Source organism: Rhinopithecus bieti, unplaced genomic scaffold (assembly GCF_001698545.2).
Source record: "Rhinopithecus bieti isolate Rb0 unplaced genomic scaffold, ASM169854v2 scaffold_54450, whole genome shotgun sequence".
Classification (NCBI taxonomy): Eukaryota; Metazoa; Chordata; class Mammalia; order Primates; family Cercopithecidae; genus Rhinopithecus; species Rhinopithecus bieti.
The window spans coordinates 902,287-924,281 of NW_016821377.1; the positions used below are offsets into that span (position 1 = coordinate 902,287).

Below are 21,995 nucleotides of genomic sequence, written 5' to 3' on the forward strand. Positions count from 1 at the left end.
GATGGAATTTTTCAACAGTATTTTAAAACTTTAGGGCTCTTTTAACTTGATATTCAATTCAACAGATGTAAAAAGTTAGACCCACAGATTGACTCAAAAGAGTCTGACAGTTCTTTATTAAAATAATATCATTGTATCTTTTAGTAGTGTTTGTATTAAATAAAGATAGCTTTGTCCCAAAGGCCAAGCTTCTAACTTTATACTCATTTTGGAGATTTCTTATCTGGTTTACCATTTGTGGCAGTTTTTTGTTTTGTTTTGTTTTATCTTGTTTTTTTGGTGGGGAGGGAGTGTCATCCTGAAAATAGAAATTGACTTCCTACCCCTAGTCAGTGTGAACCCAAAAGAACTGCCAGTTTTTTTGGATAATGGTTTACTCAGCTATATCTGTTTTATTTACTGCCTGGATCTGGACCACCTCAAGTTTGTCCAGCTAATTAATCTTCTCAAGTACTTGTATCTTAGCCACTCAGTGAGCTGACTTCATCTTTCAACAATGTAGTTCATAATATATTCAAAAGCTCTTAATGGATGGTTTCCTTACTGTTAAAGTATCTCCCAAATATACAAGCCTCTTTCCTCAGAAGCCCTCACACGTTTATTGTCTACATTCCAGGTGTTCATTTTATACTGGTAAGCTATATGGTTTGCAGTACTGAATCAGTAATTCTGGTTAGAATATTTATTATTCTAAAAATATGTATTTTTAGAATACATATTTTTGGTGAAAATATTCTATTACTTTGCCCATACTCCTAACTATATTTTTGCTGGGGAGGCACATATGTACAGCTCCTTTGGGAGCTACTTCTTACTAAACAAGGCACAGATTGTCATGATAGAATAGGAATACTATAAATAGTCCTTAGTATCATTTCTCAAAACATTTTATAACTTGCTTTAAATTTTTCCTTTTGTCTTTCAAAACCGTATAATTTTCTTTCTTTCAATCTTAATCTATCTTTGATTTTTACCCTAGCTCTCCAGTACACTTTTAAACACTCTTATAGTTTATTCATCCATCCCCCAAGCTATAAAAGTTTTTTTCAGATTTTCTCTTTGTTCTCTGCTTCCTGTGTGCTTTTCGCTTAAGCTATTGCTTTTTGTTCCCATGTCTGACCACAATAAGCTACTTTCACCAGGAAAACTGTCCAAATCATTCAACTTTGAATTGACCATTATGACCATTCTCATAATCATATAGTGCCATATTATTAATACCAAACTATGTAGCTCTGCAGCAAACAGAATGGGCTTTGAGTTGGATGACTTGAATTTGGGTCCCAATTCCACCACTTACTGAATGACACACCTTTGGCTAGCCACCAAATCTCTTCAATTTTTATGTATCAAATGAGGTAGTTATAACTACTTTAAACAGTTATTAAGAGATTCAAATGAGATAGCATATATGTAAGTTATCTGTAAATTCTAAAGTTCTATATAAATTTTATATAATCTTAATTTGAATTAAGATATGGGCGCTTGGGAAGGTATAAATAATAACTTATTTATTACTGTAAACTGCTTAGTACTAACACTATATTTTGCTCATAAGTGGGTATATCAAATGAATTAATTTGATTATGAATTTTTTGTGACATACAAAAGGATACAGTCAAACTTTTGAGACATACACTTGTAAAATATTTGTCTTATTCATATACAGCTTAAGAGTTACTTATAGCATCAGTCAGTGGTTGTATTTTCATTATCTCTAGTAAAACATTGAGTTTACCTCTTTTTTTTTTTACAAAACCAAAGTGATTATGTAATTTTTGAAGATAGATAGGTCTTTCAAATTTGCCTCTGCTTGTGTTCTCATTGTCACGTTTAGTTTTTCTTTTGCTTTTGGGAAAATCCATTTGTTCCTTCTGTCCAAAACTAATTAGACAAAACACATGAGTAAAGGTGTGAGGTTCTATGGACTTGAAATCACAATAGCCTTTTACAAAATACTGAGAGCACCGTTTGCAAATTGCAATTTTGCTATTGTATCAATTTTTTGTCATTCCTCTTGAACAAAGCATTAATGAAGCATTTGTTTATATTTTTCTTATGATGGAATGATGGTATTTGTAAAAACTATAAATGTTCTTGTTACATAGTGTTTTTTAAAAGTTCATTTAAAAAATTGACTTCTGAGAAATGAATGCAATTTCATGTTTTTCCTAATTTTACTTCAATTTGTTACATATTTAAAACTCATACACAGGATATATGTGAATAATTCTTTATATCAAAGCCTTATTGTCTAAATTTACATGAGTTTAATTGTGATCATTTGGCCTTTTACTTGTTTTCTCTTTGTCAGAATTCAAATCTTTGAGTAGCCAACAGGTGATACATGTCTCATTAATCTTTCTGACTCCCTAGAACTTGAGCATGAGAATTGTTGGTCAATTACACCAATTGTCTCTTAAATGAGCTTCTCACATCTGCCTCTTATTTCATTAGTTAACTGTCTGCCCAAAGATCTGATGAGATGGAACACTAGTACGTTTTTATAGCTTGTTCTGTCGGTCGGTACAATGAGGAGATAGGGTCATTAGCAAAATGGGCACAAAAGGGTATCTATCCACTACCTACGGTAAATATACATGCTAGTGTCTAGAAGGCACTTAAGACTGTTTATTGAAATCACTTTAAGAAAAAATAACTGGTTTCACTTCGACTTTCCATTTAGCAATAAATAATGTTAAGACCATGGCCTTTCTTACTGTGTGATGCTTTTACTAATTACATTTATCATCAAAGGAAGAAAATGATAGTATTTCTAAAACTATGAATGTTCTTGTTACATAGAAGTTATTTTGAAAGAGGAAAATCTATTAAGTTACTTTAATTTTAAAAGCAGTGAAAACTTTAGAAAATATTTTAAATTACCAAACATCATAATTAACTTACTCTCAACAGCTTTATTAATACTTGATTACCTCATTCTCTATGTTGGCACTTCAAAAAACTACCAATTAAGATCTGCTTTCTTATCATACACATTGTTATACAGCAGTCATACTTTTAATTGGAAAAAATCTTGATAACTTTTCATCAATACATATAAGACTTAATGTTTAAACTGTTTATAGAAAGAATACGTTCTTAACCTGTAGAATGGGAATAATAATACTGTGTCACAGAGTATAATGATAATTAAATGAGACCATGCACATAAGGCACTGTACCAATGTGTTAAATATTGCCCAGCACATAGTAAGTGATCAATGAGTAGTAGCCATTATTACATAGACATTATTACATTCTATTTTTTTCTTCTGCTATCTATTTGGGGAGATTGGAAGTATAACAGTGCAATATTTTATAAGCATTGATTGATGTGTTAATCATACATTCTTTTTATTATTTTTAAAATTATTTAATAACTGATAAGCTGTGGAAATCACCTGTTTGTAAATTAATTTTGTCTTTTGGAACAAAATTTAGGCAGAACTTCAATGATTATTGTTCTTTGCTCCAAGGAAACAACCATATAATAAATGTCGTTGGAGTAATAGCAGCTACACATAGCTCATCAATTTTACTAACCTTCCCCATTTTGTTTAAATGTAAGAAATGCCTCCACCAAATAAACAACCAAAGCATGAAGTCAGTTTTTGAGTATTTTCACATCATCTTGTGTATCTGAATAGTTTTAAATTATTGTTAAAAATATATGTTAGGTGAACATTTTCATTCAGTTTACCTTAGGAATTCTATTTAAAAGAAAGCTTTTTTATACATTAAAATTATGTAATGAATTAACTCAGAATGGTAATTTCTACCATTGTAATTTAATTTTGTTTTAACCTTTCTTTGTTGTAGGCCTTGTTTGTATGAAGTCCAGCACATCTGTGGTTGAGCTTGTTATGCTGCTTTGTTCTCAGGTACAAAATCTCATTAACTCAATTACATTAATATATGAGGACTTTTGTGACTAACAATAAAAAGTACGTGCATGTAAGTGTATGTTTATATATTTTTAAAATTTCCATCTATTATCCCACAGATGGAGAAAATAATTTACACTGAGTTATATTAGTATATAGATTATCTTACCATGTAAATATTGACTTATTCTCCCTCTCCCTTCTTCCACTCTTTTTAGCAGTATTATTCTCCTACGCTTTCAATTCTTCCATTGTTTCCTATCATATATATGTATATAAAATACATATATAATGCATATATAAACATCGTAATTTATAATTTTTAAATGTATTATTAATTACATTGTTTCTTTCTTCTTCTTTATTATATTTGAGATAACAAAAAGTAAGTTTTTTAATTCCATGCCCAAAGTGTATGATACAGCTTAAGACCTTGCTGCTTTCTCTTTTTTTAAGTGTAATTTGTATATGTCAGTATAAATTCTAAAAATCTACTTGAGCTGTTTATCTTTAATAATCAGAATCAAAGATAAATGGTAATTGTTGGGTATTGTTTCTTCTTAACAATTACAGAGAAACCAAAAATAAATGTAAATATATTTTCTGATTACTTAAATAGGAACCTATTGGTCTTTCTTCTCACCAGCTCTGTCAAGTCTCCTAGTAGTCCTGATTATCCTGATTATCATATTAGTGTTAAATATTTTGTAATGTCAGAATGAAATAAGAGCTTGTGTGTGTTTGTAATAAGCAGTTATTACCTTTATTCATAGTTTCCCCAGTAGAAAGAAACATATATCTAAGCTCTTCCTAATTACTGGCCTGAGGTTTGCTTAAAGCTACAGCTAACTCGCAAACAAACAACAATATGAATTCAAGTGATCCTCTAAAACATCAGCAAAACTAAACAAAACAAACGAAAAACTTACCAATTGATTTTCAGTTTTCAGGTTTACTTTCTTCAAGAATATATTCCTAGGAAAATCGTTAGGCCCATGTTCCTCATTATAGCCAGGAACAACATTGATAAGTAAGAGGTTAAAGAAAGCAGCATCCCTGTGAGAAGCTCATCTGCAGGGCATTTGAAAATGTTATCACCTACTGTTGAAGTCCTGAGTTCAAGAGACTATCTGGATCTTTTCGATTCATGATGATGCACAGTTCTGTAAAATGCTTTAATGGAAAAATAGCTTAGAATTCCTTCTTCTATAGCCCTGTGTTTCACTGCTGTTCAGAGAAATAAAGAGGAATATAGCATTAAGATCTAGTGTCTTTGATGGCCTCATCATCTAATCATAGGTTTAACATTACTCATTTGCTGGCTCCAGGAATTCCTGCCATTAAGGGCCCTAGAGATGAAACTTTGCCTCAGATATTGATTGAAAGGAAGAGTGAGAAATTTAAGCTCTCTATGCAGTGCACTTTCTTTCAGTGTTTCAGCAAAGCAATATTGTAAACATGCCTCTCGATTTGATTTTAAGTTGAATTTTAAAATAATTCAGTTTTTTAAATATTTCAAGTATTTAATTGATTAAATGCACCTCATTTAAGTAAATTAAAATATATGCTTATTCTTTAAAATAGCTCCCACTTGTTTTTGTTATTTTCTGTTTAAGTGAAATAATGCTTTCCACTAAATATTTTTAATGAAACTAATAATCCTCCTTTATTCCTATTTGGGGGGATCAGTTTACCATTTTACTGTGAAATTAAGCTTGTAGAACTATCTTTGTAGATCATTAATTGCTCCATGTATGTTTAAAATCATGTCTTCAGTTGTAAGGACACACATACCAAAAAATGGACATGTCTTCAAAGTTTCTTAAAATGATGTGCCATTTTTCTATACTACTTAAATTCAAGATGATTTAGATCCTATTTTCATCCATTAACAGGGCAACATAGCAGTAGCATACCTCTGAAAAGAGAAATAAATACAGTTAATGATGCTGTGGAGACTGCTTGGCATAGCTCTCTCCAAAGCAGTTATTCTACAGCCCTTAATGCATCTCTTGTAGAATGAAGCACAGTCCCTGTAGAATTAGTACAGTTCTGTAGGCCATCTTTGTGCCAAGGCAGTAGATAATCCTGGTGAATCTTGAAAGCTGCAGAGTTCTGAGTACTTTTTGTTTTACTCTACAGACAGCCTTTTGTAAGTCTTGATAGCTCCATGTTATTATCATGAGCAGTATTAATACTAATAAAAATAGTTGAAAATCGGAATGAATAGCTTTAAGTTACTATCTTGATATACTATGTATATATTTTTTCCACAGTGAGAAATCAAACTAAGATCTTATTCATATTGTAATTTAATGCTGGTTAGAATAAGTTAGAATTCTGCAAATGGAATTTTTAATGTATTTATTTGTATAAAATATGCTTTTCTTTTTCCAAATTTAGACAAGCCATTGAAAGATAAAATTTTTTTGAGAGACCAGGCAGCTAAGTATTAAAAAGGGAAAAGAAAATGCAGTATTGGGTTTTTTATAGGATTTTGTTTTCTTTGCTACAACACATTAGATGGCTTTTATTTTTATGCTTCTCATTTTCATTTTGAAAATTTCCTGTTAGTAACTACATATTATTAAGGATATTAGCTTTTCTTTCTTATCTGACCTCCTGAATAAACTTACTATTGCTAATAGTTTGTGCCCAAAATATGGTCTAAATTTACATGAGATCATATTACAAGTGTCTGAAGGTACTTGTCAAGGATAATTCAGTTCATATGGGCAAACTTTTAAACTCCAAGGGATGTATCATCCAGTCTACCCCCCAGTGTAATTTTACATCTTTGTGGAAAACGTATTTAAGTCTTAAGAAGAAGCTGTTAATATTATCATTGTGATATATTTATCATTCCACAAATACCCAAAACATTTTTTACTGTATTCTGGAATTTTTTCTGATATAGATTTTGTGATACAAATATATTTATTCTTCTTCACTTTTATTTTGTATTAAAGTTGACATTAGTAGCATTTTAAAAATTGGTTTCATATCATTTTGAAGTGAAATGAACTAAAGTAAAAAACTTAATATCAAATCAGCTTAATTAGGGAATACAAGGTCTTCTACAGATTCTTCAGTATATCAGAGGTCTGATACTATCTTTTATCATAGCTTTTAAAAAAAAGTTTTATAATTAGATATGGTTGAGGTGCTTATTCTCTATGTGTACTTATTTGTTTATTACATTATTTTTACCATATTGTGCTCTTTGATGAATAGCAGATTTAGTTTTCAAGTAAACTTCTTTAGGTACTATAATAGTTCCTAATTACTTCCAGATTTTTTAAGGAAGTCTCCATAAGATATACTGCAGGAAAAATGGACTGATGTTATCCCATAGCATTTCTTTAAGTTTTTGTAAGTAAAGCTTAGCAGATGTCACTTGCATTTTTCTGTGCCTTATCTGTCAATAGAAAATATTTTATAAATTGAGAAACTGTATATTTAAAAAATTATTAGTATTTAAGTGCTTTCTGACTGGAGGCAATGATTAAGCAAATGCATGCTTAGTAAGTCATTTCTACTCTCACTGAAAACCTAAAGATATATAAGTAATATAATAGGCCTGCAAAATGAATTATTTTGTGGTTTGTTTGAATTTAGTTTTTTCTAAATACCTCATATACTTAAATAAAAAGAATTTTTGTGACTTCACTGATATGATCAAAGCGTTAACCCAGGACTTCTAAAGACAACACGTATAAAAGAACCACAACTAAGAGAACAATCTTTTTTTTTTTTTTTGATTTGGCTTTGCATTTACGTTTTTCATTTTTTCTCCAGTTTGATATAGTTGAGTCAAATAGTACAAAAGAAAAAATACACTTTTCTACTGCTAAATACAATAAACCTGAGGCTGAGGTTCAAAGACATAGATAAGAGAACATAGAGGCCTATTAAAAAATATTCATTATAAGTACTCAATAGTGAAAGGATTTTTGGTGTATATAGTAAGATTTCAAACATAAGAAAACCAGGCATGGAGTAGATGTTTTTTCCCCATTGTCTTTGGAAATATCATGAAATTCTAATTATCATGATGAAGTTATGTCACATTTAATTTGGTAGTTATTTAGTGACTACATTTTTTAAGCATTTTGATGGTTACTAAAGACTTACACATTGTTCCATTTCTCACATTTAGTGTTATCGATGAAACTTGCCAGTTTTGAAGCTGAATTTGAATTTCAGTTAAGAATGATAAAAAATTATGACCTGATACTTAAAATTGAATATAAATGAGCAATTACCTTTGTGCGGTTAGTAAATGAGTCCTGTGTACCAACAATAAGATTGTCATGGAAAGGTTTATTGAGGTGAACTACAAATGAGCCCTGAAGGTGCAAGGTATTCTATTCAGCATAAGCAGAGAAGGAGAACTGGGCTGAAGAAACAGCCTGAGCCCTGTTTCTTCAGAAACCTGAGGTCTGGAGAGGAATGAGTCTCTCATTGGAAGAAGAATCATCTTGGGCCACACATAATATACACTAACACTAATGACAGCTGATGAACTAAGAAAAAAAAAAAAAAAGGTCTTGTAATGTTTTAAAAAAGTTTACAAATTTGTGTTGGGCCACATTCAAAGCTGTCCTGGGCCACATGCAGCCCATTGGCCACAGATTGGATACGCTTGTGTTACTTGCTCAAGCCAGTTACCAGCCTCATTTACAGCACATCAGAAATTAAGTACCCATATGTGATTAAGGTCAAGGGATAGCAAAACAATTAAAAAAAATTAGAAAATTTAAAAAACAACAGCAGAAATTAAGTGGCCAGGCAATATATAATATTTATTTGTTTACCTAGGCAGTGTATAATACAATACCTTCCTCAAGAGTATTTTTAATATAAAATATTGTAGTGTGTTAATAGTATAGAATTAAGGCTAGTAAGAAATGTCTAACTTTTAAACAGTATTGGATAGTTCATGATCATTGACTACAGATTCTATTTTAAAAGAGCCACTTTTTCAGTTTCTAATATCTAAGAAATCCCTGCCTTGCTGTCTAGATGGTGGGTGACCCCACCTCTTATCTGTGGTATAATGTCATTTCCAAGTTAAAGGGGGCAAATTTGGGCATTTAATGTTTTTGGAGTGACTATATTATATAATCTTTATTGCCATAAAAGTTTGTAATATGTCCTAAAGTATAAAGAAAAGTTAAACAGGAAGGTGAAAATACGGTGAGGCGTAAAGATTATAGTCAACTCAAGTAACAATAAAGATTTAAAATTATTAGAGAATATGGAGAAAATTATACACTGAAAATGTAGACATTTTAAAGGAAAAGGAGTATCAATAGAAAATAATTGGAAAATTGTATTTAATATATCTTGGTGAGAAGCAGTACAGAACACATTGCAACAGGAAGACAGACTCTCTCTCTGTTATATGTTCAATTACTTATAGCATTCCTGGATGAAAATTTAATCAAAGAGTTAAAGACCATATAATTCAAATTACTTTTGATTAATTCTGTGAGGTATTTTATTGTTGGATTCTTTTTTAAAACTCTTAGAGACGTTAGCAGGTATAAGACATTTTCAGTCTCTTTTATGTTGTAAAATATTTTTTCTAAGCTACCTGCAATACATACAATACTCACACATCATTTAACACTTATATATAACAACTTAGCACATATCCACGTCAAATTAGAGAGGTAAAAGTTTATGAAGAAACAAAAAGTTCTGACCTCATCTGTTAGAAATGATAAACTAAGGCTGGGCGTGGTGGCTCAGGCCTGTAATCCCAGCATTTTGGGAGGTCAAGGCAGGTGGATCATGAGGTCAGGAGTTCCGGACCAACCTGGCCAACATAGTGAAACCTGTCCCTACTAAAAATACAAAAATTAGCCAGGCATGGTGTGGACACCTGTAGTCGTAGCTACTCAGCAAGCTGAGGCAGGAGAATCTCTTGAACCCGGGAGGTGGAGGTTACAGTGAGCCGAGATTGCACCACTGCACTCCAGCCTAGGCGACAGAGCGAGACTCAGTCTAAAAAAAAACACACGCACATACAAAAAAGAAAGAAATTATAGAAAAGAACAACAGTCTTTTTTTCCTCGTGTCTAATTTCTCATAATTCTAGTAAGATTGAGGGAAAAAAGAAATCAATAAGGCTAGGCCACCTGCAGGATCATTTTTAAGAGTGTTTAATGTCTGTGACAGAAGAGAAGGAATGTAGAATATGCTGAATCCCTGGATCCCTGTCACTAAGTCCACCTCCCTGACCTAAAATTTCTTTCCATACTCTGCCTCAAAATTCACATTTCCATTTCTCCCAGTATTTTGGTTTATTTTTCTTTAATCTTTATTTTCCTGTGTCTACATTGTATAAGTTTTCAGACAAATTACAACAATTTTGAAAATAGTGAAAACTATATATATATATTTCACAGTTTTCCCTCTAGCTCATGTTCCCTTTTCTGGTGGTAGATTTTCTTCATTTTTGTCTTATGCATATTTTAATATGCTTTATTTTTATTAGCTATCACGTAATAAGTAGTTTTCTGTATCCTCTTTTTTTGTTCCATTGTACATTTCCTCATGATCATTTTTTCTGTGGTTTCGTTGTTTAAATAATTAGAGACTCACAGGAAGTTGCAAAAATAGTACAGAGTCCCATGTACCCCTCCCTCAGCTTCCTCCAAAAGTAACATCTTATATATGACTGTAGTCGAGTATCAAAACCAGGAAATTGATACTAATGTAGTACTGCCAACTAGATGACAGACATTATTCAACGTTCTCTGTTTTTTACATGTGTTCATTTCTATGTGTATGTAACTCAATAAAATTTTATTCCAAGTATTAATGAAACCAATACGGTTGTTCTTGGACCTCATATCTTCCCAATTATTTCAAACTCTTTTATTTCATGAAGCCTTTCTGTATTATTATTATAAGGTTCTAATCTCTCCATCATTCCCTTAGCATCTGAGTGCATAAATCTGGATGGTAAATATAGGAACCTGTTTATATGTTTTAATTAGATGCTCTTATATGTGATTAAGGTATGATTTTCTTTATCCACCACATTTCAGTTTGCATTAGAATAAGCTGCATTTCTGGTATTTCCTTTCTTTCTGAAGAACTCTCTTCAGCCAATGGAGAAAATAAGTATTGTATAGTCTCAATGTATTTAACTAACTTTTATGAAGAGCATTTAAAAGCATACATTGTTTATTTACAACAATCCAAAAGAAAAGACTGCTTAAGGATGACACAGAACTTTGAAGTTTTCTGAAGTCACTTTATGGATGTTATTCATTTCAGTTATGCTACAAATTTACACCATACTAAAGATCACTTTATTTTTCTATTGCCTTGTGTTATGCTTACCACTGTGTCTTCCACTTCTAGTATAAATATCCAGCACATAGTATAGGTAATTATTAATGACATATTGAGTTATTTTATAAATAAAAAGGAGTATATATTAGCTAAGGTGATTCGTTATTTATTTTTATTGTGATAAAATACGTAAAATGTAAAATGTGCCATTTTTACCATTTTAAATATACAATTCAGTGGCATTAATTAAATTCACAATGTTATGTAGCCATAAACACTACAATGTGAAGGTTAGGGAGGCCAGTCCCCCTACACAGTCAAAAATATGCATATAACTTTTACTCCCCAAAAGTTAACTACTAATAGCTTAGCACTAGTGACCAGAAGGAAGCCTTACCAATAACATAAGCCATCAGTTAACACGTATTTTCTATGTTATATGTATTATGCATTGTAATCTTACAGTAAAATAAACTAGATAAAAGAAAATGTTATTTAAAATATAAAAAATATATATAGATACATAGCCAGTATATATATAATGCTTCTTTTTTTAAATTTTAATGTAGTCCAAAAGTACAAGAAGCTGTTTCAGAGGTCCAAAATACAGTAGGTCTTCAAAGAAAGGTCAGCTAATTATGTGTCAAAGATTCTTGTACTTAGTTAAAAATGGTGATCTCTAAATTTCTCTACAACACTAATGTTCTTATACTGGCTTCCACACCTATTGCTGCATGATCATTTGTGAATAAATATGAAATATTTAATATAACTTAGTACCTATTTCTGAATCTTAAACTACACATTTGAATGTGAGAAACTTTTTTTAACAACTCAAAACTAATATATAAACGTGTGTTGTATATACTCATAACATATGCTCTCTTTAAAAATATTATCTTGTGAAACAGTCTAGACTTCATTATAAACAAATACAAATACATACACTCATTTTATAATAATAAGATGTGTCCAATTTTAAACATAATTTAATGATCACCTAAAGTCCTATAGAAGCCTCCTTGTGTTTATATGATACGCCAACTTTTCCTTGAGTAACCAACTAAATATATTTCAGCATTTCCTAATGGTTTTTTTCTGGTTGACTATTACATCAGTAATCTTCTCTTTGAATTGATTATTGATTATTCATTTCTTACATTCAGTTTTTCCTGTAATACTTTTAGTAAGATCTTCATAAAAATAAGAAATGAAAATGAAATAAATGGTACTTTAAATACTTCCCATATATATTTTCATTATGTATTTTTTACATACATTGAAAAAAATTCTCATCTCTATTGTCACCCTGCAGAGTGTTTTTTTCACTTCACTCCTTATACTTACTGACTTCTCCAACTTATTGCACAGAATTTCTAAACATACCAGTTATGATGAACATTCACTTTGAAAATTTTAAGAAACACACCATGTATTTTAGTGACAGATAATGATAAATATTAAGGATATCAGAAATATAAAATCAATTCTGAAATTCTTGAAGACTTAAGATCTCAATTTACTCTTCCATTTTCCCTTGTAATGTTTTATATTTTCAAAACTTTTATGATGGATTGAATCTCTGAGAACATTAAATTGGTTGATTTAATTGTATACAAAGAAGAGGGAGTGAAAAATGTACATTGAGTTGACATAGATGAGGAGAAACTGATGGGGAGCATTATGTTTTAGATCTGAGATTTCTTCGACTAGTCCATCTAACTACCATAAAGTGATTGTGAAGAGAACATAGGGATTTTATCATCATCCTTCTGGAACTTATTTGTCTTCAAAGTGTTTAGTTTCAAAGGGTCCTTAACATGAGATCCAGTTCCCTGAAAAAGTCCTTCATCTTCAGGAAATTTTATGCATACATGTTGAAGAGTTAAAAAATTGTGACAAAACTATCTAAAGACTTGGCAGCTCTCTGCAGGCATTCAAACCTAAAGTTAAGTATGTTTCCCCATGAAAATAAAAGGTTATTCATTTAGTTTTTCAGTAGAAAAGTGAGTATATGTCTATGTAGGTGTGTTTTCTCAAATGGCAAAAAATTCTGGAATAATTTGTAAGATAAGACTTTAAAATATACCTTTTTCCTGTCATTGCCAAGAGTTTGTTGTTGATGAAATGAGAGTAAATTATTCTTATCCCTTTGCATGTGTTCTCATGTATCTGTAAGTCTTTGTATTTGTCAGAGAGAATTGTTAGAGTGCTAGGGCAGGGATTAAAATTGTCTTCCATGTCCACCCCTATCCCATTTTTTAACTTTCGAGGTAGGTTGTATCTTGGCATCCGTAACAAACAAATAACGTTTCTTCTCTATGCTATGTACTTTTCTTGTCACAAAGTTTTGTTTATCTCTCCTTTCAATATTTTATCCAATTATTTTTTGAAGCTCTTGTAATCGGTTACATGGTAATGTGCACTTAAGAAGTATTTTTTGAAATTAGCCAGGCATAGTGGTGCACACCTGTGGTCCCAGCCACTCGGGAGGGTGAGGCAGGAGAATTACTTGAACCTGGGATATGGAGGTTGCAGTGATCTGAGATCGAGCCACTGCACTCCAGCCTTGGTAACAAAGCAAGACTCTGTCTCAAAAAACAAAACAAAACAAAACAAAAAGTTTTTTGAAATTATAAAAGAAATGTACATCAGTGTAAAAGAATATAATCATTGCCTATCCAAATTTGTTAGAAAAAATTCAAAACCATGTGTATCTCATTTACTTCACACACACATGTAAATAAAGTACTGCAAATATAAATAACTCCATTTCAGAGGCAATGTGTCATGATTAATAAAATTAACATTAAGTGATGAGAAGATGATATAGGATTTATCCCATTTCCTATTTTCAGAGTTTTGAAACTATTTCGTTTACATGCTTTAAGATTTGATATATTGCCGGCATAAATTCTTAGACTTTACTCCTATGGAAGAGGGCACTAGAAATAGAAATTTTTAGACCTGACTCGCATCGAAATGGGCAATAAGAAGCATAAATTCTTGTTATAGTATTCCACTTTTCCATAGGAGTCAGGCCTAAAAATTCATCTGTAGCTTAGGATAACCAGTGGGGAAGATGCCCTTTGTTACACTTTTCCTATAGGATACATTTTTGTTCTCATTCCGTTTTTTTTTCTTTATACTTAAGCATTTTTGTTTGCCACCCAATACTGTGTACTGTTATCTACCTAGATGTAAAGGGATTGGACTTCTTAACTAAATATGGTAAAAAAAAAATTATCATTGCCCCTTTTACAACTGTCATTCACAAATTATTAAACATGCTTTAAAAACCACATGCAATCCTAACATTTTCTGAGGAGGAAAATACACTTTATCTTGCGAAGAATATTTTATTGTCCCTTTTCTGTCTCTCATTTAGTAGATGAAAAAAATAAACTTCTGCTTTCTTCATTGACCACAACAATGAGAGTCTACAATATGGGTTTTTTTTTTTAATTTTTTTTTTTTACTTTAAGTTCTGGGATATATCTGCAGAACATGCAGTTTATTATATAGGTATACATGTGCCATCGTGGTTTGCTGTGCCTGTCAACCTGTCATCGAGGTTTTAAGCCCCACATGCATTAGGTATTTGTCCTAATGCTCCCCCTCCTCTTTCCCCAACTCCCCAGCAGGCCCTGGTGTGTGATGTTCCCCTACCTGTGTCCAGGTATTCTCATTGTTCAGTTCCCATTTACGAGTGAGAACATGCAGTGTTTCATTTTCTTTTTCTGTGTTAGTTTGCTGAGGATAATAGTTTCCAGCTTCATTCATGTTGACGCAAAGGATATGAACTCATTCTTTTTTATGGCTGCATAGTATTCGATGATGTATATGTGCCACATTTTCTTTATCCAGTCTATCATTGATGGCCATGTGGGTTGGTTCCAAGTCTTTACTATTGTAAATAGTGCTGCAATAAACATACATCTGCATGTGTTTTTATAGTAGAATGATTTCTCAACCTTTGGGTATATACCCAGTAATGGGATTGCTGGGTCAAATGGTATTTCTGGTTCTAGATCCTTGAGGAATCGCCACACTGTCTGCCACAATGGTTAAACTAATTTACACTCCCACCAGCAGTGTAAAAGCGTTCCTATTGCTCTGCATCCTTGCCAGCATCTGTTGTTTCGATACTTTTTAATGATCACCATTCTAACTGGCATGAGATTGTATCTCATGAGAGCCTACAATATGTTTTATGCTAAATCCCAGAAAATAACTGATAAAAACTTATGTTTACAATTTCTAGTTTTAGTGCTGTATGTATGGCTAAAGTCGTTAATTCTCCAACTTTTCTACTTGAAGCAGCACCTCGTGGGCTGCCGTAGAGAGGAGTGGCCCAGATGGTAACGCATGTCAACCACCAGAATCACAAATGTCCTATGCTCTTAGACTTTCAAATTCTCATTTTTACTTTATTATTATTACATTCCTCAACATTTTGAATTAAATTACTTGAGGTTTTTTTTTAATTTTTTGTTTTCCTCTCAGACTCCAGGGGGTCTGAACATGTAGTATATATCCTGGGCATAGTCACTGCCTGCATCTTATGTTTCTCATACCCCAACTTGAATAAACAAAAACTTTAAACTCTCTTTCTTCAGAAAAAACAATTGATAATATTTTTGTGGCCTTACACATTGTTAATAGCAGTTCATAGTTTTTCATGTCGTTAATAAACATTTACTTGGTAATTTGAAATTATGCAAATTGTTGCAAATAGTTGAAGAATTTTGAAAACCTTCAAAAACTGAATTATACTCTCTTTTATTAGGTGAAACCACTTTGGCTATTGCTTAGGGCCAGGCCTGTGTAACTGCTCTTGTGCCTCAACCATATCACGTTAATGGAACATGTGTGACAGAAAAGAAAACATTCATGTCGGGAAAACAAAATAATAATAGAACCTAGGGGGAAAAATGCACCAGGAAATATAACATTTAAACATTTTTACACATAAGGATTTTTTCTGTGTTTGCCATTCAGTGTTGGTTAAACTTCTAGAATTAAACTCTTGTTTCCTTAATGTTGTAGTGTAGTCATTGTGACAGTTGTACCATCTATTTCTTCTGGCCCTAGTGTCATCACAGACTAATAAAGCCTGGCTCTTCCTTTGAAAATGTGGTACTTAAAATCTAATTATATAATATGCACATAAAACACATAAAGAGTAAAACTGAACTCATAGAGTCACATGAAGAAGACTATTCAGCCAGCTGGTGTTAAACTCCCATATTGAAAAATTGGCAGTTCAAGTTAAAGTTGCTTTAAATTCCTCTATCAGATAAAAGTATTTGATGTCTACCTACATCAGGACAGGTGAGCAGGACAGATAGCGGGATAGACAGAAGACTTAAATTTCCTGCAGGGCACGGGGAGAACAAAAAATACCTTATTTACATTAAAAAAATCCTTTCTTCTTTTCATAATTAGCAATACTTTTTCATGTCTTCATGGAAAATGAGAACCCAGTTAGATTCTTTTTCTATAGGATTAAAGAAACACTATGTTCAATTAGTATTTTTCACCTGTAGTAGTATCATTTTAAGAGGTCTCATTACCAGTCACCTGGTTTCATATATCTGGCAATAACAAGAGGTGGATTGTATGTTAATCACTATTGACCCAGTAGATCACTAGTTAATAATATTTGTTATTATGTTACTCAGACTGTAGCAGGTGTTCAGAGTTAAAATTATATTAGAATTTAAAACCACACATCTCTTAAATTCAAAAAGACCAAGACAAATAAGACCAAGGAGTTTATGATTTTCTGGGAAAGAAGTACAGTGAAGTTTACAACCATGTTACTAAAGTCTGGGTGCCTTTATGAATAATAACTGGACTATTTTATACATAAACAAGTAAAGGAAAACTTCACACTTTTTATTCTTTTTCTGAAGAATTAACTGTTCTTACCCCTTTTCAAGACACCCCATTCTTGTATGCATTCATCAGGATTTCCGTTACCTTCCATCTCTTGTAATCTTTCTGTCTCTCCTTCACCGTTTCATTCTGGTCCACAATTACAATTAAGTCTCTTCATCATAAAAACTTCACAAAAGCTTTCAAACGTGTGTCTTTCTCTGAGCATCCTGTCCATTGTTTCTTGGCTTTAATCACAAAGCTTTTTGTGATTGTTTGCTCTAGTTACCACTTTCTCTTTCTCACTTACCAGCCCAGTACAATCAGACTTCCCTCCACAGTATTTAGGTCCTCTCTTGTGTCCTCATCATACCTGACTTTTCTGAAATATGAAAATGACAGTGTAATGTCATGCAAGCAAATGGACTAGTGATAGTTTTCTAATGATTATATTTTTAAAATATGGAAAACTTGCAAAATAAAATGAGAACGTGACACAGTTCCACCGTCAAAATGAGAAAGTGACACAGTCCTACTGTCAGAAAATGTTTAATGTTCTCTTCAACAAGAAGACTTCTGCCACTGGCTCTCCTTCTCTAATATTGACGCTTCTTTTGGTAGAAAACTTTAAAAAAGAGCAACTCAGGCCTTCTGAGGAGTTGAACACAAATACAGGTCAACAGTGTTATATTGTCATTGAACAAATTCAGAAATTACGTTGCCTTGACAAAAGCAATTCTGTGTGTGTGTGTGTGTGTGTGTGTGTGTGTGTGTGTGTGTGTGTGACGGAGTCTTGGTCTGTCACCCAGGCTGGAATACATTGGCACAATCTCGGGTCACTGCAACCTTCGCCTTCTGATTCAAGCAATTCTCCTGCCTCAGAGTCCCGAGTAGCTGGGATTACAGGTGCACACCACTATGCCCAGCTAATTTTTGCATGACAAAAGCAGTTCTTGAAGGGAAAACATATAATTGAAGTGATACATTTTTATTCAGAATGTTTTCGTAAGTCTTCTGTGTTCAGACTCTCTCTCTCTGTAGTCTCATAAAGTTACTGTTTCCTTTTTGACAGTCTGTTACCCTGCTTGCAGTACAAGTCTCTCCTGATTCATCACAGAAACTTTATGGTTCTGTAAAACTAATACTGTTCTAAAAAAATGTTTTTAAAAAAAGTTTTAATTTTACTGTATGTAGTTTAAGGTACATAACCCACAAATAACAGACCCCTACTCCACCACTGAGATCCACTGGTCTGAATCAACCACTTTCAACCCTTTTATCTGTCTACTTTATTAGTAAACTATATTTTGAAATAACTCTGTTATACTAATACTCGGTTTTCTATTTTAAATATTTTAAAATTTGTTATATATAGCATGTCACTCTTACAACACAGCCACTACCACCTACTAAAAAATATGGGGGAAAGTTTCTACTTTTGTGTCAGCATGTCCCCACTATAGCCATATCACAGTTTTACAGTGTGTCAGTACTTCTTATAAGTATCATCTGTAGCTGAACTATCCACCATTTCCTTCCCAAGATAACTATTTTCTTTTAGAGTGAATTGCCGCTTTGCTCTTTATTTGTTGGCTAAGTTTTCTGGATGCCTATTAGTAAATTTGCCCCAAACTTTCCAGTAGAACTAAAACCCTGTTCTAACTCTAGTGCACATTAAGTATTCTCTCAGCCTCTGCTTAATCCTGTGTTGGTACTTCCATTAACAATTATTTGGAGCATTTCCATTGCCTCTGTCTTGTTTCAGTCTACTGTTTCTTACATATGAGTCTATCTCTTTTTAAATGTATTTTCTGAGAATATGTGTAGGGTTTGTCACAAGTTCTTTCTGTCTTATTGAGTGCTTTTGGTGGGTTTGCATTCCCCTCCTGCAGTGAGCTTGGGCTTCATCATAGGACTTTCTCTGGCCAGTGAATGTGGGCAAAGGGACATGTGTTACTTCTGGCTGGAAGCTACAAGAGCCAGGGCATACTTAGACCCATTCTCTTTCCCTCCGTTTTGCTGCCAACAGTGTTCCAGACAATGACAACATGGTCAGTATGACTCCCAGGATGACGCCAATAAGGATGTAGAGCAGAACACAGACAGTAGACAGAATTTGAGCAAGACGTAAACTTTTGTGTTTTAAGCCCCTGAGATTCGGGGAGTAGCACAACATAAACTTGTTTCTCATGTTTGATATATTTTCTCATTTTGGCATAGCATGCCATCAGTGGGTTCTTGAACAAGAGTCAGTGATCATTTTTTATACATTTGTGAAAATGGGATTATTCTATCTTCATATGTTACTGATAGTTTGGCTGCATAGTTTGTTCTGAGTATTCTGTTCATAATTTTTTTTTTTTTTTGAGACGGAGTCTGGCTCTGTCACCCAGGCTGGAGTGCAGTGGCCGGATCTCAGCTCACTGCAAGCTCCGCCTCCCAGGTTCCCGCCATTCTCCTGCCTCAGCCTCCCAAGTAGCTGGGACTACAGGCGCCCGCCACCTCGCCCGGCTAGTTTTTTGTATTTTTTAGTAGAGATGGGGTTTCACCGTGTTAGCCAGGATGGTCTCGATCTCCTGACCTCGTGATCCACCCGTCTCGGCCTCCCAAAGTGCTGGGATTACAGGCTTGAGCCACCGCGCCCGGCCTCTGTTCATAATTTTGAAACTGGCTGATGTTAAACTCCCATATTGAAAAATTGGTATTTCAACTTAAAGTTACTTTAAATTCATATATCAAATAAAAGTATTTGATGTCTATCTACGTCAGGACAGGTAAGCAGGACAAATAGGAAGCAGGATAGACAGAAGATTTACTTTCTTCCACCTTCTAGTTTTGCTGTTGAAAAGTCTCATTCAGATTCCTGATTCTTTATATAAACTTTTATTTTTTCCTGCGAGTCTCTTTCTTAACCCTGGTGTTCTAGAATTTAATGATGATTTACTTGCTGGGGTATATTATGTATTATATTATTCATTATATAATTATGTAATTATATTGTCATATAATTAAATCCTAGAAAATACTTGAAATTCCTTTGATAATTTCTTGATACAATGTTTCTCATTCACTCTTTCTAAAATTCCTACTTACTGGATAGTGACCTTTCAAAGGAAGATCTTCTAATTTCTTTGCCTCCTTTGTTTTCTCTCTCTGTCTTTTTGGTTGTACCTCATTATCTCTTTGTTCTATTTTCTGGGAGATATCTTCATCTCTTTTTTAATGTATACAGTATCTTCGTATATCCCAGTTTTATTACTATATTTTTTTGGTGCCGCTTCATTGTCTCTCATTCCTCCCAACCCTCACCTCCATTATCCCTTTCAGATATTGGCATGTGTCTTTAATATAAGGTTGCCAACAGGATCATAGGTAGTGACTTTGAAAGTAGTATTTGTGATTAAAGGGTCCTGTATCTTTCTGTTTTCCTGAGGCAGTGTATATATGTGGAGTGTTTTCTTTCAAATAATGCTATAATATTCTGCTTCTGTTCTTAAATTTTAATAGATCTTTTTCTGTCCCTTTCAATTGCCTCTTTTGCAATCCTAAAATGTGAATCCTTTCCAGCCTAGGAATACTTTCTCAACCTAGATATTTGATACTCTTTTTGTTTATACTTCTTAGGAGACTTTTGCCTAATGTTATGCCTTACTCAATATTTCCATGTAAATAATTCCAAATTTCACATTCTTTTTTTTATATATATACTTTAAGTTCTAGGGTACATGTGCACAACATGCAGGTTTGTTACATATGTATACATGTGCCATGTTGGTGTGCTGTACCCATTAACTCATCATTTACATTAGGTATGTCTCCTAATGCTTTCCCTTCCCCTCCCCCCTCCCCACAATAGGCCCCGATGTGGGATGATCCCCTTCCTGGGTCCAAGTGATCTCATTGTTCAATTCCCACCTATGAGTGAGAGCATGCGGTATTTGGTTTTCTGTTCTTGTGATAGTTTGCTAAGAATGATGGTTTCCAGCGGCATCCATGTCCCTACAAAGGACATGAACTCATCCTTTCTTATGGCTGCATAATATTCCATGGTGTATATGTGCCACCTTTACTTAATCCAGTCTGTCACTGATGGACATTTGCATTGGTTCCAAGTCTTTGCTATTGTGAATAGTGCCGCAATAAACATACATGTGTGTGTGTCTTTATAGCAGCATGATTTATAATCCTTTGGGTATATACCCAGGAATAGGGTGGCTGGGTCAAATGGGATTTCTCGTTCTAGATCCTTGAGGAACTGCCACACTGTTTTCCACAATGGTTGAACTAGTTTACAGTCCCACCAACAGTGTAAAAGTGTTCCTATTTCTCCACATCCTCTCCGGCACCTGTTGTTTCCTGACTTTTTAATTGTCATTCTAACTGGTGTGAGATGGTATCTCATTGTGGTTTTGATTTGCATTTCTCTAATGGCGAGTGATGATGAGCATTTTTTCATGTGTCTGATGGCTGTATAAATGTCTTCTTTTGAGAAGTATCTGTTCGTATCCTTTGCCCACTTTTTGATGGGGTTGTTTGTTTTTTTCTTGTAAATTTGTTTGAGTTCTTTGTAGGTTCTGTATATTAGCCTTTTGTCAGATGAGTAGATTGCAAAAATTTTCTCCCATTCTGTAGGTTGCCTGTTCACTCTGATGGTAGTTTCTTTTGCTGTGCAGAAGCTCTTTAATTTAATTGGATCCCATTTGTCAATTTTGGCTTTTGTTGCCGTTGCTTTTGGTGTTTTAGACATGAAGTCCTTGCCCATGCCTATGTCCTGAATGATATTACCTAGGTTTTCTTCTAGGGTTTTTATGGTTTTAAGTCTAACATTTAAGTCTCTAATCCATCTTGAATTAATTTTCGTGTAAAGATTAAGGAAAGGATCCAGTTTCAGCTTTCTACTTATGGCTAGCCAATTTT

At 33.2% G+C, this 21,995-nt stretch overlaps 1 protein-coding gene across 1 annotated transcript in view; it reads left to right on the forward strand.

Annotated features, from left to right (window-relative positions):
* The window catches only part of LOC108520819 (neurobeachin-like), a gene marked incomplete at its 3' end in the record, with an annotated part of 416,387 nt that overhangs the window by 349,422 nt on the left and 44,970 nt on the right, over positions 1–21,995 (forward strand). The window contains 1 exon segment of the mRNA XM_017860362.1: positions 3,823–3,884. Within this exon segment, the coding sequence (XP_017715851.1) occupies positions 3,823–3,884 (62 nt within the window).